This window comes from Aotus nancymaae, unplaced genomic scaffold, assembly GCF_030222135.1.
Source record: "Aotus nancymaae isolate 86718 unplaced genomic scaffold, 86718_ANA_hifiasm-v0.15.2.pri h1tg000040l, whole genome shotgun sequence".
NCBI lineage: Eukaryota > Metazoa > Chordata > Mammalia > Primates > Aotidae > Aotus > Aotus nancymaae.
This window is the reverse complement of record NW_026988454.1, coordinates 109,707,899-109,726,536: the sequence shown is the minus strand read 5'-3', so window position 1 is coordinate 109,726,536 and position 18,638 is coordinate 109,707,899. Positions and strand designations below refer to the sequence as shown.

General features: G+C 41.8%; 1 protein-coding gene across 5 annotated transcripts; it reads left to right on the top strand.

Annotated features, from left to right (window-relative positions):
* The first annotated feature begins 1,631 nt into the window (after positions 1-1,631).
* On the top strand, positions 1,632-17,391 carry TMEM14A (transmembrane protein 14A). 5 transcript variants are annotated; one of them, XM_064360983.1, is made up of 6 exons: positions 1,647-1,764; positions 5,737-5,829; positions 7,817-7,902; positions 12,445-12,546; positions 14,320-14,407; positions 17,328-17,391. In XM_064360983.1, exons 3-6 carry the CDS (start codon positions 7,833-7,835, stop codon positions 17,377-17,379), a joined length of 312 nt encoding a protein of 103 aa, XP_064217053.1. In that variant the 5' UTR covers positions 1,647-1,764; positions 5,737-5,829; positions 7,817-7,832; the 3' UTR covers positions 17,380-17,391. The 5 variants fall into 5 exon arrangements, with proteins under 5 accessions (XP_012296993.1, XP_064217053.1, XP_012296989.2 ...); XM_012441570.2 differs by lacking the exons at positions 5,737-5,829; positions 17,328-17,391 and adding an exon at positions 16,238-16,815 and having other exon boundaries at positions 1,632-1,764; XM_012441566.3 differs by lacking the exon at positions 5,737-5,829.
* The last annotated feature ends 1,247 nt before the right edge of the window (positions 17,392-18,638 follow it).

Below are 18,638 nucleotides of genomic sequence, written 5' to 3'. Positions count from 1 at the left end.
TGAGTAGGAATATCATGAGGCTGTTTCCAGCTTCGAGTGTGTTAGTGGCAGGGTGGAAGGGATCTCAGAGCATCTAGTCTTGGTCATATCTTAAATCCGGGCATGAGGTCCAGAGGGAGTTATTTACCCAGGTCACAGCAGATGAAGATACTGAAGCATTCCAAGAAGGTTTTAGTTTTATTCCAAATAGGCAGTGTTCTGAGAGTTTGAGGAGAGAAGGGGAGGAGGCTGGGGTAAGGATGGGCATTGAAGGGGATGGGAAGGAGTGCTGGGAGAACTCAGAACCAAACTTCAGGCTATCACTTTGTTCATGCCACATTCCAGTGCCTTGCCATCAACTCTTCTGTGAATCTTCAGGAATGTTATTAATTCCCCAGGACCCACTCACACGTCTCATAAGTTAGATGTAGTTACATTACTTCTCTGAAGCACTTTTATGCACAGGAATAGATGTAGCAAACAAACTTCACAAGATGTAATCTTTGAGTTTCCTTTTTTTTTTTTTTCCTGAGGAATTCTGCTCTAATTCTCAGTGACAGAACCTTTCGAGCTGTTACACTCCTAGATGACAGTGTTCTTTATATCTCTGAAGAGCTGTTACATAAGGAAGAGGATTGGAATTATGCATTCAACCAAGAAGGCAAAAGAATGAGATAAGTTGTTACAGGGAGGCATAATTTAAAGTCAATTTAAACTGTAATCTCAGCACTTTGGGAGGCTGAGATGGGCAGATTGCTTCAAGCTGAGTTCAAGACCAGCCTGGGCAACATTGTGAAACCCCATCTCGACAAAAATAAAAATAAATTAGCCAGGTGAGGTGGCACACATCTGTAATCCCAACTACTTGGGAGGTTGAGGCAGCAGAATCGCTTGAACCCGGGAGGTAGAGGTTGCAGTGAGCTGAGATGGCATCACTGCACTCCAGCCTGGACGACCAACTGAGATCCTGTATCAAAAAGTCAATTTAAGGTTCATTTCTGGGATTGAGCGGATTGCTTTGGACTAGACAAGATTTTAAGTGCTTTCCAACTCTGGAATTCTATACTTTCCCTGTAGATATCTAAGCCCAGCAAATCCTGGGCCTGAAGTTTAAAACCGGGATCCTGATCTCCCAATCACATGTAGATGATCCCATAGTGTAATGAAGGGTGCTCGGGCTCTGAAACCAGGCAAACTTGGATTCTGACTGTGGACAACTAAATCACTCAACCTCACTGAACTTTAACTCCCTCCACTGACAATGGAGCAATCTGCTGGAGGGTATGAGGACCTCGGGTTGCCTTTTAGAGGTCCTGGAAATGTCCCTTGAATGATGAATGGAGTCACTTAAATATCTTCGCCTTCTGTAATCTTGGCTACATGCAGACACACTTCCTGCCAGTCCCAATTCGTCAGGCGGGAAACAGCAAACCCTAGTCCTGACTCCAGGACAGGGCCGAAGGCAGGACAGACGAAGCAACGGGTCAGGCTGCCGCCGGAACGTTACAGCACAGGAGATCCAGGCTTCCCGGCCTACCAGCCGCCCGGATTCCGCCGGAGGGCTGGGCTGCGCAGAGCACTGCAAGGCGAGAAGGGACGTGGCGCATGCGCGCGGCAGGAAGGGCGTCTCCGGGAGGGAGCGGCCTCCGCTCAGCGCGAGACTGCTGGGCGCAGGGTGGGACCGCGCTGGCGCGGAGACTGCTTCCGGACTCCAGGTATCGCGCTTGCCGGCAGTTGGCCCCAGACGTCTGTCTTTTCAGCTGCAGTGACGGCTCGGGGCTGCAGGTGAGCTGTGCATCCCGCAATGGAGACCTTCGTGCTCTGAATTTTCTTACACAACCGCAGAAATATAAGGGGCGTTGCTTAGCAGGTATCCCCTCCCCCGCGCCAAATCTGCACAGCAAATGACGACGCGGAGGATCTTAAGGGGATTTTGCAGGACCTCGGTCTTCCCTCCCCGGTATCATTTTTCTCCTCCTCCTGGGAATTTCCCGAGTTTCTGCCTTCTCGTATCCCTAAATATCCCACCTATCCTGCCTCCTACCTTCCTGGAGCTAGGGTGGTGGGCTGGGCTCATGGACCATTACAAAATGCTTGGCAGGATTTTAACCTCAGCACCACCAGGACCCCACTCGAAATGTGCCTTTTGTGTCCTCAGCTCAGGGGTAGGTAATAGTTATACCTTTAGCATGTGAAAATGCTTTTTATATAATAGTTTACCGAAAATCTCTTAGTTCTCCAAATTTTGGAGATCTTGGAGCTGGCAGCGAGTCTGGCCTCTGTCACCTTGTTTTGTAGGTGGTATGGTAAATCGCTTTGCTGTATTGCATCCAAGATGCTTTCTAGCCCTTCCAAGGCTTGGGCATCGCATTTGTGATGAGAGCGTGTGATGTGCTGTGCACATCCTCGCCCACCTTATCCCTTCCACGTTAACACAGCCTCTGGCCTGGCCACCTCGCTCCGTCATGGAAAAGGTGATTGCTTTTGTCTGAATTTTTTCTGTAAGAGCAGAATCTTCTTGCAAGCATTGGGAATAGATTTATTTTGCTTCCTTAGAACAACAGTCATTTCACTAAGGAGATTAAGGAGCTGCCTGTTTCCTGCCGATAAAGCTGTATTGGGCAGGTTAGTTACATAATGTTTTTAGGCAGCTGTTCCTTTGGTTCACTCACTTATTTATTCCTTTAACAAGTATTTTAAATACCTGCCTTGTGCAAGGCAGGGTTCTTGGTGCTGTGAGGAGGACAAAGATAAATTGAACCTGGGTTTTCCTGTAAGGAGCTTGGCTGGCTAAGAGATGAGAGAATCCCAACATAAGTAACACTAAACCAAGTAAAAAGGTATGGGACCCCAAGAGAAGGTCGCAGGAAGAGCTGGGGGGCTCAGGATGAGAGGAATCAGTCTTTCACAATAGACACTTGGCTTTGGGAGAAAATTAGGTCTGAAAGTTACACCTGATAATGAAAGACCTCTCTAAAGCTTCACATTTGTATGTAAGGGTGTTTTCCAGACTGTGTGTTGGGCGTCTCAGACTGAATACATTCCAAATAGGTCCCATCATTCCTGGCCACCTCCCTCTTCCCCCCACCACACACCTGCTGCTGTTCCCATGTTTTCCGTCTCAGGGAATAGCGTGAGGCTCCCTGACTCCCTGCTTCTTCTCATGGTCTAAGCCAGACACCTAGGGGTGAGTCATCTCTGATTCACCCTTGACTTTCCCTTCCCTCCTCGCATTCAATTCTGCTGATTCTGCACCTCTGAAATCTATTCACCTTCTCTCCATTCTCATTGCCATTTCTCTATATAAACCTACCATTATCAACTAAGCTCTTGCTTGCTTTACTGCCGCAGCTTCCTGATTTATCGTCCTGCTTCACTTTACAACCAGTCTTCACTACTGCAACTGGGAAGTGCTTGTTGGAATTTAAATCTGATTGTGAGGCTTCCTTCAGTGATCCTTAGAACAGAACCAGTTTCCCTTCACGGGGCTTATGTGGGTGTAAGCCCTGTCTTTCTCACCAGAACCCTCCTTTCACAAGCCCCTTGCACTTTTAATTTTGAGAACATGCCATGCTGTCTTGTGCCATTAGGGCCTTGCACATGTTCCCCCCAGGAACACCCTTCCCTGCCACCCTCTTCACTTGACTTACGCATGCTCCCCTATAGGGTAAATGCACCTGACAGCGATAATTAAAGCATACCCTTACAATGACCCTGTGTGGCAGATGGACCTAAATGTGTTTTCTGAACTAGGGAACCCAGGCTTGTCCAACCCAGAGATTTGTTTCTTGTCTATAAAGAACATCTGAGCCCTTGCCCAGCCTGTCCTGTAGAATAAGGGCCGCATGGGGAACTGAGGCCCTGAATTTTGAGTTAAATCAAGGTTGCCAGGTGGAGGTCATTGAGGGGAGGGCATTAAGTGCAAATGCCACATAAATTGCATGATGTTTGCAAGCGGTTGTTTTCCTGCCCAGCCCGCTGCCACTGGACTCCCTCCTCTGTATGTAAGCCCCTAATGAAACCCCGCGTCTCATTTGCTGGCTCTGGGTCTCTTTCGGCCTCTTGAACCTGTTGCCTTCCCTATTGAAGTTAATAGGGGTTCAGCACAATATCTCTCCAAGGTCCCAGCTGGGACCCTGTCTTATCTGGGCAACCTTCCTTAGGCTCCTAGTCCTTGCTGGATGCCACTACCTGTTACGGTACCCACACCTCTCCTCTTACGCTAATTTACACGTCTGCCTCCTACTGCTATGTTGTACTATAGGTCTTGGAGGACCAAGACCAGGTCTTAGCACTTAACATTGCTTCCTGCTGCCTTGCACAAAAAAAAAAATGCTCAATAAATAGCTGTTAAGTTGAACTGAGTACAAATAGATGTTATAATATTACGGTATGATTCATTAACTAAATCATAAATTCACCCTACCTCAGTTTTCTCAGCGTGCTGAAATAGTAATAGCCTTACACATGTCAAGCACAAAGTAGGTGTAAGGGTGAATGAGAAGAATCATTATTATTGGACCAGCTAATGTTTGTTGAGTGCTCAGTATGTGCTAGGCACTGTTCTAAGTGCTTTACAGTATTAACTCATTTAATGCTCAGAACAATCCTATAATGTAGATATTTTTATTATCCCTATTTTAAAGATGGAGAAACTGAGTTATTGAGATCCCACAGCTAGTAAGTGGTGGTATCAGGTTTGAAGATAAGCATACTTTATGGCATACGGTTAGCTCCTTTAGTAAGTAGGACCAAATGTGAGAAGTTCATGGGGCTGAACATTGTAAGTTACCAGATGGGACACAGTACCCTGTGGTCACAACTTTAAGCTGTGAAGAGCATGTGATTGATCCAGAATTGAAAACTCTGAAGAATATGTTTGATTCACTTGAAAACTCTGAAGAACATGTTTGGTTCACATATTCACTTTTTTCAGCAGCTAACTCAAGTATCAGAGGTGATGTTGCATAGAGGTTAGGACTGAGACTTCCCCTAGTCGGAAATCTTTGTTTTGCTGTATAACCTTCGAGCATTGCTTGCCTTCTCTATGCTTCAGTTTCCTCATCTGGAAAATGGGGATAATCATGATAGTACATACCATAGGGTGTGGTCGTGATTACATGAGTTGATACATGTAAGGCACCTAGAAAGCCTTAGAATGGCCCCTAGCACATAGTAATTGCTCAAAAATATTATGAACCTCATTATTATTATTTGTTTAGACATCATTCAGTCAGCAAATGGTTTTTGGACCCAGGTTCTCCCTGCATATTATATCCTACTGTACCACTTCTCGGGCACCGATGAGCTCTCCTGACTTCTCCTTCCTGTAGACACTGAGCATTTTTCAGTGTTGCCTCCTATTTGGTGCTGTCATCTCCTTTGCCTCAGATTCCCTCCCCCATACCCTTCCTCACAGTAAGTGCTAGTTGATGACTCTGAGATCAACTCAAAACCCTTTTTCTCCTCCTCCTCCTCCTTTTTTTTCTTTCTTCTCCTTTCTTCTTCTTCTTTCTCCTCCTTCCTTCTTTCTCCTTTCTCCTTCTCCTTCTTCTGAGATGCCCAGGCTCAGTGCACTCAGGCTGGAGTGCAATGGCACGATCTCACCTCATTTCAACCTCTGCCTCCGGGGTTCAAGGGATGCAACCTCTGCCTCCCGGGTTCAAGGGATTCTCCTGTCTCAGCCTCCCAAGTAGCTGGGATTACAGACATGCACCCACTACACCACACCTGGCTAATTTTTTATATTTTTTATAGAGACAGGGTTTCACTGTGTTGGCCAGGCTGGTCTTGTACTCCTTACCTCAAGTGATCCACCTGCCTCTGCCTTCCAAAGTGCCAGGATTACAGGTATGAGCCACCTCGCCCGGCCCCTTTTTCTGTTCTTCTAAATTAATTTGTTACCAGTTGCTACAAGAGATAAAAGGCCCATTAACCTAAATGGTAAGCAAGGAAAAAATTGTAAAAATATGCAAGGGATCTCATGTACCATTCCTCTTATTTACAAAGACGATTACTTTGCCTGCAGAGGAAATACAGATGTGAGAAAATTCAAAAATAAAGGCACCACTGGGAATCTTAGAACTTAAAAAGCTTCACGGAACTCCAGAGCTCATCTCATCTATTTTCCTCACTTGCAGGGAGAGTTAGGGGTGAGGGAGGGGCATGGTCCAAGGCCCAGTAGCTACGTCTCTAGCCTGTGGCTGGCACACTATCTACCGCATCTAAGAGAATTGTGGGCAGGGTTTCAATGGAACTTCTCACCACTGGGTGTGTTTTGGCTGCTGCTGTGATACACAGTAGGATGCCATTATCGTCCATTTAACTTCAGTCAGGGGCTATATTGTATATATTGTATGTATTGTATTCTCTTATTGATTAAGTGTAGATGTCTCTGCTACCACAGAAGAGCTATCTTGCAAGGAAACTAATGACAAAGCCATCCTTTAAAAAGCGAATTATTTGTTTAAAGTGAATTATTCAATCTCCAAGAAGACATCTATCTGTAAAGGATGAGAGTACTAATATCTGTACAAACATGAAAGAATTATAAGATGGAGTTGTGGAAGTCAAGGAATTTAGAGGAGGAAGAAGCCATTTGCTCCAGATCACTTTGGTAGTACAGGCTAGGGTTAAGGAAATTAGGAGGTAATTAATAAAGGTAGAAGTCAGGGGAGAAGGCTCAAAGGGAGGTGGGGTGCAGAGGATGGTCGGGCTTTTGTAGGTAGACAGGGAGGGAGGACATTTCAGTCATGGAAGTGAAAAGTGAAGATTATAGGGTCACAGTTCAGTGAAGAGATCTGACTGACTAGAGCAGAAGTTTTATTTGGGGAAGTAGAAAGAATTAAACAGCTGAGAGTATGGCAGATCTTGAAGACAGGCAGAGGAGAATCAGCTTGAGGTATCTCCCTGAGTGTGCTTAGCAGTGATGAGGATGAAGGGGATAGTAGAGGGTTGGGAGAGGTGAAGTTGAATCTCTTTTTTCCTGTGAGCCCTGTTGAGACAGGGTCTCACTCTGTCACCCAGGCTGGAGTGCAGTGGCACAATCATGGCTGAGTGCAGTGGCACAATCATGGCTTATTGCAGCCTCAACCTCCTGGGCTCTAGCAGTCCTCCCAACTCAGCATCCCAGGTAGCTGGGACCACAGGCGCATGCCACCACACCCAGCTAATTTTTTGTATTTTTACTAGAGATGGGGTTTTGCCATGTTGCTCAGGTTGGTCTCAAATTCCTGGGCTCAAGCCATCTGCCTGCCTTGGCCTCCCAAAGTACTAGGATTACAGGCGTGAGCACCATGCCTGGCCGAACCTCCCCTTTCTTTAGTAGACTAGAGAAATTAATTTCCCTAATTCTTTGGAGTGCCTTTGTATTAGTCATTCTCACACTGCTCTAAAGAATTACCTGAGACTTGGTAATTTATGAAGAAAAGATGTTTAATCAACTCACTTATGCAGGCTGTACAGGAGGCGTGGCTGGGGAAGCCTCAGGAAACTTACAGTCATGGTAGAAGGCGAAGGGGAAGCAAGCATATCTTCACATGGCGACAGGAGTTGAAGAGAGCATGAAGGGGGAAGTGCTACGCACTTTCAAACATCCTGATCTTGTGAGAACTTTATCACGAGACAGCACTACGGAGAGGGTGCTAAACCATTAGAAACCCACCCCCATCATCCAGTCACCTCCCACCAGGCCCCACCTCCAACACTCACGATCACAGTTCACCATGAGATTTGGGTGGGGACACACAGCCAAAACATATAAGCATATCATTTTTAGATGCATTCCCTCCCCTAAACTTTGTATTTTGTATAATTTGTCCATTCTCCCTTGCTTTAGAATTGTAACCTTGCCAATGGACCTGATCGGTTTTGGTTATGCAGCCCTCGTGACATTTGGAAGCATTTTTGGATATAAGCGGAGAGGTAAGCCAAACCCAAATTTTCATCAAAGGGAATGAGTTGGGGTTTAGAGGTTGCGCTAGGTCATATGAGGGTCTGTAAATAGGATGAGAAGCTAAAGATGCCCTAGAGATGGCTGAAGACCAGCGTGTCATGGAAGGGACTCATGAAAGGAAGAGGCTTACATGAAAAGCAGAGGGCTGGGCATGACAAAGTGTTCCAGCCTGGGGATTCTGGGCCTCTCTTTCACCACAAGACTCTTACTTCACCTGTCATTATCAGTTGCATAGTTAATTGATTTGATCTCTTTCAGGACCACTGCTTATTATTAAATGAGAATTTTTTTTTTTTTGCTTTACATAATCATGGAACCAAAAACTGAGTTATATTAATCTGGTGTATTGCAATGAAGAAATTGTTAAATACTGTGATATCATATCCAAAATTGTCTCTTCACCTTTGTCCAAAAGAGAGGGGGAAAAAAAACTCAGGTAATCAACTAAAGGGTTTTCATGGAGAAAAAGGAAAGGTTAAGTTTTTTTATTTTACTTTGTTTTATTGTAGAATCATTTATAGTCATGCTTTCTCCTACTTCTGTTTCTTACGTGTGTGTGTGTGTGTGTGTGTGTGTACAATGTTTAATCATCTTTCTGACAAAGTGTCTCTTAATGAAAATTTTAAAATAATATTGTATTTGTGGCAGTGGTTGACTTGCCTCTGAGTGAAAAAGCCAGGTCTACATGGTTACTAGGTAGCTTCCTTCATTAAAGGCTGCTAGGAGTCAAAGACTGGAAGCACAGTATAGCTCTTGTAGCTTGGGGGCGGGCACGGTGAATTGATCCGCATCTACGATTCCTTAAAGGCTGTAATTCCCCTTGGATTTTTGTTTGTTGTTTCTGTCATAATGTATGTATTATAGGTATGTATTTGAAGGAAAAAAAGATGATGGCACCAAAGTAAGACCTATAAACCAACTACTCAAAGGTTGATGTTTCATAATCTGCTTTAAAGAGGACTCGGTTTAAAATGCTAATAAAATTGTTTTTTGAAAAAAATTTTCATTGTCAAAGACAACGTCTAAATAACTTCTGTTACAGAGTAGAAAAGAATATCTGGGCATTTTTGCCTGCCTTTTTGAGAGGTGGGAAGAAAGTGGGGAGAGAGAGAGATAGTGTATGTGTGTCTGTGTGTGTGTCTCTGTGCGTGTCTCTGTGTTTGTGTGTGTGTGTGTGTGTGTGTGTGTGTGTGTGTGTTGAGGTGGAAGGGATCACTTTATTATTCTAACCCAGATCTCTTCAGTGTTTACCAGCTGGTGGGAACACATGAAATTACATTAGCTATGAGGTCTCTGATTTCAGGGGCTTGTTGTCCACCTGCATAATATGGTTCCTTGGCCTCCTGCAAGAGCCCCCCACTGAGTAATCCCGGAAGCCCATAAGGTATTATGGGTTCACAGGGAATCTCACTCTAGTATAATGTGGGTTAAAAGCATAGGCCACAGAATCAAGCATTCCTGAATTCTAATCTTGACACTACCACTTATTGCACTGAAACTCAGGTCAGGTGTTTCAACATCTGGGCCTCAATTCCTCACCTGTAAATTAATGTTAGTATTAAATAAGATGATGAATGGTACACATTTCACATGGTGCTTGGCATAGAATAAACTTTTAATATTCTTGTTATTTATTTATTTATTTTTGGCTGCTACTGCCCTGCCAGTGGGAGATCTGTGAGCCAGTGAGGCACAATATCTTTTTCTAGTTTTGTATCTAGTTTTGTATTTTGTATTAGGTTCTAAGCTGCCTGTGGCCCAAATGTCTTTGAATATGTGTGTAAAGTGAGTTAACGCTCCTTTGACTTAGAGCTTCCCTAGGCATGAGTCCTGTGTAGCTGGGCCAGGAGACCCTCCTACGGGACAGTTACTGAGAATAATCTTGGGTGGGTGAAAGATGTGATGTTGAAATGGTGTTTGTTGGGAAGACACAGATGTATCCAAATCCTAAACTAGACCAGCTGTGAGACACAAGTTGGGTTAAAGGGAGAAGCTGATAGATTTTTATTTTGGTAGGGGGAAAGTGGGGGCAGAGGGCGGCCAGTGGTGGGACACACAGCTGAGCACTGTGCTTGCCTGGGCTCTCCCCTCCTCCTAGCTAGGTCTCCAGAGAGGTGGATGACCCAGAAGACGCTATGATATGGAGGCTATTCCTAGGCCGAATAACACTGAGTGCCCAAGGCCAAAGAGGACCAGAAGGCATTCCCTGCCTTCTCCCACACTAGGGCTGAACCAGAACTTCCACCTTCCTACTCCAGTTGAAGGGAAGGGCACAACACAGCAATCCCTCCAGAGAGGTGCAGGTGCACTTGCTGGACAGGCTGCTATTCTGAGGACCACAAGAGCACCTTCAGGGAAGCTCCCAGATGCATCTTTCAACTCCCTTGAAAACTCCCCTTCCAAGACTGCCCCACCCAGATCAGGCATCCCAGGAAATGGGAAGGAAAGAGCTTAGAGCTGCTTTTCTTGTAGCCCCCACTATTGGGCACTGAGCTTGTTCTTAGGATCTTTGCTTCCTTCCACCAGCATGCCTTTCTTGTAAAACAGCCCACAGTTCGCCACCTTACTTGTGCAAGCTGAAATTTCTCAATAATCTTCCTGATTCTTGCTGCTGGTGAGTCTGCCCCTGCTGTTTACTGTGTGATCCCATCAAGACTGAAGTGTAGACACTACTACTTTCTCCACATACTTAAGTGTGCATGTATGGTAGTGGTGGGGAGGGTGGAGGGGGTGATAGCTTCAGCATATACAGAAAAGAGCATCATAGAACCTCTACATGAGAAGACACCTTAATGGTTACCTAGTTGTCCATTTGAGAAAATGCTTTAATCTCCTTAACAATATCCTTATCTGGTATCTTCTGCTTGAACATGACCCATAGCGGGGTTGTATTAAATCAGTATTTTCAAGTGCTCCTATGTACCTGGCCCTGTGTCTCACCCTGGGGAAACAGCAATGAGCAAAAAGAATGGCGAGCACAAGTGAGTAGGGGGAGACTGACATTCAGTCCATGAATAGCGTATAAACGTATGATGGGGAATAGTGGAAGTCTGTGATGGAGGCCTTTGTTCAGAATGATGGGTCAAAGAAGGCATCTCTGAGGAAGTAACACTTAAGCAGACATCTGAAGGTGAACTACACTTGGCCAAGTGAACAGTGTAGAGACAAGCAGTCCGCACAGGAACAGTGTGTATAAAAGCCATGAGGAATAGAGTTTGGTATATTCAGAGAACTGAAAGAAGGCCAGGGTTCCAACAATATAGCAAACTGGATTTTTTTTTTTCCTGAGAGCTTTGGGAAGCACTGAGGGTTTTTAATTAGGAGAGCGACCTGTCCAGATGTGTGTTTTTAAAAGATCATCTTACTATGTTTGAATAATAGCTTTTGGGGAAACAATGTGTAATTTAACATTATCTCCAACTTTAACGTTCTAACCCTTTATGTATATACATGGCATGGATGATATTAACCCTGTTTTACAACTGCTACAACTCAAGAGAGGCTAAGTGACTTAGCCAAAGTCCTTTAGCCAGCAAGTGAAAGAATTAGGACTAGAACCTAGCGTGTTTGTCTTCTCATTCAGGATGCTGCTTTGGGTGTGTGTGTGTGTGTGTGTGTGTGTGTGTGTGTGTGTGTTGTGTGTATATGTATGCATGTGCTGCAGTGGTTCTTAACCCTAGCTGCACATTTTAATTTCCAATGGATATTTTAAAAATAGAGATATCTTGACCCTACCCTCCTGGGATTCTAATCCAATAGATTCTAAATAGGGTGAGTTCCATGAAGCAAGGATTGTGTGTGTCTTGTTCATCGTGTCACTGGCATGTAACCCACTGCTCAATGCCCAGAAAGTGCTTGGTGTTTGTCACAGTGCTCTTGGGTGGGTGTATGGGTTGGGGGCTGGATGTGTGCTGGTGGGTGGGTGCATGGGATAGGATCTGGGGAGCTGGAGTCAGTACTTTGGTTTTCCTCTTTCTCAGTAGGATCTCCATTAGTCCTTAAGTCCTGACATCTTGAGGCTTGAAGGTTGTTAGTTATTCAGTATGGAACCATTGCTTGGTTTCTACAGAACTTGTGTCTTTACCTCTATGAACTAAAAATACTTTTGTATCTTAGGTTTTATCATCACAACCTCATAGTAAAAAGGAGGCAAGGAGAATAGGAAAAATTTAAAAAGAAGGGCTTAAGGAAGTTAAATAATTGCCCAAGATCATGCAATCAGTATCCAATCTGCCAGCACAAGGCAGGTTCTCTTATTCCTCCGAGTGACATCTAACTCCCTGCATTGCTGCACCTTTGGGGCTCCTCTGCCTTGTGTTTGGGTTCAGCATGAAACAATCGTCTCCTAGAAAGTATGCACGAAGAGTCCTATTCTTAATTTGGCTTTGTCCAGTTACTGTGCCCAAGTAACAGTACATTTGAAGGTGCCTGTATCATGCCAGAAGTAAATGGAATGAATTCCTTTCATTTTGGGATTCTCTTTGTGAGCCCATATTTTTTTCCCCTCCCAGGTGGTGTTTTGTCTTTGATTGCTGGTCTTTTTGTTGGCTGTTTGGCTGGCTATGGAGCTTACCGTGTCTCCAATGACAAACGAGATGTAAAAGTGTCACTGTGTAAGTATGGCATTTTTCCCAAGTTAGAGACTCAAACATTGCAGGTGATCTTTTTGATACCCCATGCTAGATATACTAGAACATATTTAGTCAAATGGCAAATGGCCATATGCATGTGCTGAGGTGGAATACAACACTTACTCCTTTCTAGAAAGACCTGATAAAAAATGATGTCACTGCTACCAGGCCTTCCAACTCAGAACAATATTTCTATAAAAACTTGTTAATAGGAAAATTGAATTAGGAAAAGCAAGGAACTTACTTTCAGATTTTCTGTGAACTCTCCTAAATGGATATTTAGCATAGTTTTTACATTGCAGTGAAAGTAACTAAAAAGAGACAGCCTTGCATCGTTTCATTTAGTTCACAAACAACTTTTAGATTTTACACTGCCTAAAGACTTAACCTAAAAAAGCAAGGCTGACACTTTTTTAGCTTCTTCCCTTGTTAAGCTTAGTGCGAGAATATCTACAGAAAAAATGGAAACCTGTGTGTTTAATCTCACCAGGACACTTGACTTTCATCTCACTTGAAAGAGATATACAGGGAAGGTTTAGAAGGAAATTGTCTCTAGTTGATTTATTATTCAAAGTGCCTTGGTTGTGTATGGAAGAATATATAAATGAAGACAAAATTGTTCTACATTTGAAGGAGAGAGAGAGATTTGGGATTTTTTTTTCTTTAGTTATTTTTAAAAGGGGCTACGGATATTTTTAGTAATGAGGTTGTGTTAGATGTATCAGCCAGATATAGTGATATTAGGATTTTTATTTATATGCATTTAAATAGTTCACAAGTGTTTATTGTCAGTTATTTTTTATATCAATAATTTTTCTTTGAAGGCATTGCTGTCTAATCTCTTACATAAAACCACCTCTCCCTTCATATTGGTACAGCTCCACAAAGGCTGACATGATGCTTCTGAATAAAACACGATTACTTAGACTATTTTTTAGTCTCCAGGCATCAAATTCTCCAAAATGGAATGCTACGAAATCAAACCAGTCAGCCTTCTTTTTAGTATTTTTTTAATTAATCAGATCTTACTTGTAAGATTTATATGAACTATTTTCTTTATATTCGGTTAACTAAACATTTACTGAGTGTCTCCTGTGGGTCCAAGTGTGCTGCTTTGTGTTTCTGAGAGAAGTTGAATAAAGCTCAGTGCTAGTCTTCAAGGAGTGTTCTTTAAATAGAAATTTAGGTTAGAAAAAGAATTTCTTAGGTGTGGTGGCTCACGCCTGTAATCTCAACACTTTGGGAGGCCGAGGCTGGCAGATCACTTGAGGCCAGGAGTTCAACACCAGCCTGGCCAACATAGCAAGACCCTGTCTCTACTAAAAATACAAAAATTAGCTGGGCATGGTGGTACATACCTGTAATCCCAGCTACTCGGGAGGCTGAGGCAGGGGAATTCCTTGAACCCGGAGGTGGAGGTCACAGTGAGCTGAGATATGCCACTACACCACTCCAGCCTGGGTGACAGAGCAAGACTCAATCTCAACAAAAAAAAAAAAAAAAAAGAGAAAAAGTCTTTATCTTTTGAAGACATTTCAGGAGTAGATTTTAACGTTTGTTTACCCAGAAACATTTTTGATGAAGTAGATTATGAAGTGTTTTTATAGAGCACTTTATCTTTTTAAGACAATGGCAACTCAGTACCTATCCATAAAGTTGTAATGTTAGAAAGCATTAAACGATACCCATTTTTTTTTCCTGCAAGCATTGATAACATGTTTGAAACTCTACTTCATGAATTAGTTTGGTTTTCAGTTACAGCTTTCTTCCTGGCCACCATAATGGGTGTGAGATTTAAGAGGTCCAAGAAAATAATGCCTGCTGGTCTGGTTGCAGGTTTAAGGTAAATAAAACTTATTTTGATCAATACTTTCCTCTGCTGTTCTTTGAAGTGCTGCATTTTTGGGAAAAATCCATTTTAATTTGAAAGATCAAAGTCCTTTTTGTTACAATAAGCATGACAGTAAAAACCTTGAGATATCATGGATTCAGTGGGTCTTTGATATTGACGTACCCATGAACATTCTTATTGGCTATGCATAGTGTTGCTGTAGTATCTGGTCATATAGGCATACTTGCCTTTTTCAGAAGAAAGAGTTAAACTCAGCCTCATTTTTCCTCAAGATTCACCCATCTGCAACAGTAAATGTGTTCATTTAAAACTAATACCCAATCTCTTTTAGACAGTTTGACAAAGTGACAGTGTGATGCAGTTATTTCAAGTTTTTAAGGGAGAGAAATTTAATATTTTTAAGAGTTTTTAAGAGAGAAGTTCAGTATTTTTTAAAAGAGAAACAGAAAGCCTCAAGTTTCTCTTAATTCGATCCAGTAATTCTACCCGTGTTACCAAATAAAATTTTAGAGATAGCATTTTAAAAATTTCTCCAGAAAGCCGACTTTATATGTTGAAAGCCATAAGCATGTTTATTTCCTTTGATACACATTTTTACTTTTTGGAATTTATTCCAAAGCAATGAGATATACACAAAGACTGAGGTTCATTGCAATTTTATTTCTAATGAAAACTCAACAGATGAAAAACTTAGGAATACCCTAACAGTTTGCCAGTAAGGAGATGTTTAAATAAATGTTTTGTCCATTTAATGGAATATTGAGTGAGCATTACATTTCATGTTTTCAAAGATGATTTAGTGGCATTGGAAAATCTTAGTGACATAATAAGGTATAAAAACAGGGCTACAAATAGCCAAATATAGTGTGATTAAAAATATTTGTGTATGAAAAACAGGGAGGAAATATTTCAAACTGTTAGTAGTGTTTTTCTGTGGGTGGTAGTGTGATGAATAATTTTAATGTTCTTTCTATTTTTGTGTAGAATTTTCTAGTGTGACTATGTATTATGTTTCAGGGAGGGGAGGGGGGAGTGTGATTACAAAAGATGGTTCTCCGGTTATAGCCCTGTTCTAAAAGTGATACTTGGTGGTGGGAAGAATCAGAAGTAGGGTTTATGGACTGGATACGGTGGCTCATGCCTATAATCCCAGCACTTTGGGAGGCTGAGGTGGGTGGATCACTTGAGGTCAGGAGTTCAAGACCACCAGCCTGGCCAACATGGCAAAACCCCATCTCTACTAAAAATACAAAAATTAGCCGAATGTGGTGGCAGGTGCCTGTAATTCCAGCTACTTGGGAGGCCGAGGCAGGAGAATTGCTTGAGCTCAGGAGGTAGAGGTTGCAGTGAGCCAAGATTGTGCCACTACACTTCAGCCTGGATGACAGAGTGAGACTCAGTCAGGAAAACAAAAAAAAGAAAGAAGAAGTAGGGTTTATGGAACCAGAAGAAGGCCTCAGTTAATAGAAAGTAGCTGAAATTGAATTAGTAACTCCCTCACATTAGTCCTCAGTTATTTTTTCAAGTTGCTTTATTTTACTGGCTTTTGAAAGTTAGTTTCTTCCCAAACCTTTCTCTTATAAACCCTCATTCAAGATTTTCAGGACAGAAAGTTCTGATTTTTCCATATTCATGTAGTGAACATTTTTAAGTGGCTAATTCAGTTATGTCTGGGACATTATAATCCTCCAAGGGATTGAGCAGGGACAGCCCCTGAGCCAAAGCTTAGTAACACTACCGGGTAGGCAAGCGCATGGCCCTTTCTGTCTTATGCCAGATAAAAGTGACTCTCCCTTTGCCTTTCTTTTATTTTAAATCCAGCCTCATGATGATCCTAAGACTTGTCTTGTTGCTGCTCTGAGCATCTGGAGGAACTGAAAATTAAGTTCATGTCATCCTGCTGTAATGGACAGAGCATATTCTTTGTATTTAAAAGATAAACTTCAATATGGAATGCTAGAAACACAAGTAGCTCTGTCACTTCTAATCTGAACATGAGTTTCAGGTAGTTTTTTTTCTAAAGCAAAAATTTTGACTGTTTTCTAATTGGCAAGTCCTGTTTTCATTAAAAGTGTCTAATGAATCATGATATGCTCTTCCATTTGCTGTGCCTATTTTTTATATAGTTGGCATTTTTTGAAAATTCCAAATACTCATGTCTCAAGGAAGCTTAAACTATAACTTATCACATAAACAAATTCTTAAGTGGAGTTCACAGAATGCTACTGTATCTATTTGTCATTTATGTTATATTTGAAATAATTAGAAAGTATACTTTTTCCATTTTAATTGTATTGCTGCCAGTGCTAATTTTTTCTTAAAAAAATTTCATCTTTAGCACACTTTTATGTCCTAAGAGAATGTATTCAGTATTCAAATAAAAGACATTTTGTTTCCAACCTGTTTGTTACATGTTAGTTTTTTCTCTGTATACTCAAATCGTCTTTGACATTTAAATGCTCAATTATTAACGGAAAGGGTTGGGAAGGAGGGTTTACTAAAGGCAACACTCTATTTCTTCAGGAGTAGATATTTTCTTTCTCTCTCTGAAAGAGTAATAATTCTGAAACAAAACTGATTTTGTCTTAAATTACCACTTTATTTTTAGGCATAGTTATAACTTAATGGCCAAGGCACTTTTAGGGCCCGAACTGAATGTCAGGAAACCTGAATTCCAGACCAATTCTTCCACCCACTTGATGCTCTTTGGAAGGTCATTTTCTTTCCCTCTGACTCAGTTTCTCATCCTTAAGGAGGAATTGAACTAAATGATCGACTCTAAATATCTACAGTTCCCATCCTGTAGTGCTGTTATGAATGGTTAAATGATATAACGTATGCTAAAGACTAACTCCCATCTTGGCTCAGTATTTGACCATTGTTATTTTTTTTTCTCATCACTTTCCCTTAGGCGGTGTTTGTTGCCCCTTGTTCCCAGTGCTAAAGAACAGGAAAGTGTTTGATTGTCTCATTGCATATCTTCTCTTTAAGCCAAATAGGCTTAGGCATAGGAATTAAGTCACAGCAAATCTTAGAAGTTACTTGGTAACAATCTAACAGTAAAACAAAATTAACTTAAAAGATCCCTAAAATATCCTTTGTTGCATTATTTAGGGAAACATAAACTATCTTTTGTTACTGCCCACAAGAGTTTTTACATCTTTAGTTTTCAGTGTTATTGTTAGATTGTCACTAATTTATTTCTGGATACTTTCGCTTTAAAATACATTTACCATTTAATCTTTTTTACATGTCCCCAGGCCTTATCTAGGATCTAATGCTCCAAAGTAGGTAAACTGAACAGTTTTCAAAAGTCAAAGAAGCAGTTTATGATCTTAATGCATTTAGCAAACTTAATATCTGACCTGCATAATTTAGACCAAATGTTTACATTTTAAAGATATTTTTATTTATTTTTAAAAATTATTGATTTTTATTTTTTGAGATGGAGTCTCTGTCACCCAGGCTGGAGTGCAGTGGCACGATCTCAGCTAACTGCAGCTTTGACCTCCTGGGTTTAAACAATTCCTACCTTAGCCTCCCGAGTAACTGGGACTATGGGTGCGCACCACCAGGCCTGGCTAATTTTTGTATCATCAGTAGAAACGGGGTTTCACCATGTTGGTCAGGCTGGTCCTGAACTCCTGATCTCAGGTGATCTGCCTGCCTTGACCTCCCAAAGTGCTGGGATTACAGGCATCAGCCACCATGCCTGGCTGATATATATATTTTTTATCAATAATCTGTAAAACTGTCTTTATTTCTCAAAGATTAATTAAGTTGCATGAACTAAATGAAAAGCATTAGACTTCTAACTTTTCTGACAAATATTTGATTTACGTGCTTATTATCGAACAATCAATTAAAGCTCTTTTAGATATAAACATCACATATAACACATATAAATACACAGACAGAAGATAAAGGGCTCATCTCCTAAGCCGGGAATTGAACCCTGAACCATGGTTGCCATTGTGAAAACAGAAAGCATGGCTACATGGTTACAAGGTCAGGCTCCCAAGGACATACAAGACAAGTAGGAAACTTCATCCAGTTTTTTTTTTTTTTTTCAGAGACCTGCAGCAAAGTTTGTAACTGACCAGTTTGCTGGGCCATCTTGAAAAGCGGGCTTACAGGGGTCCTACGACCATGTTCTATCCTAAGGTACCCCTCTCCATTATAGAACACAGAAAGACACACAAAGCACACCAAATTTGCTACA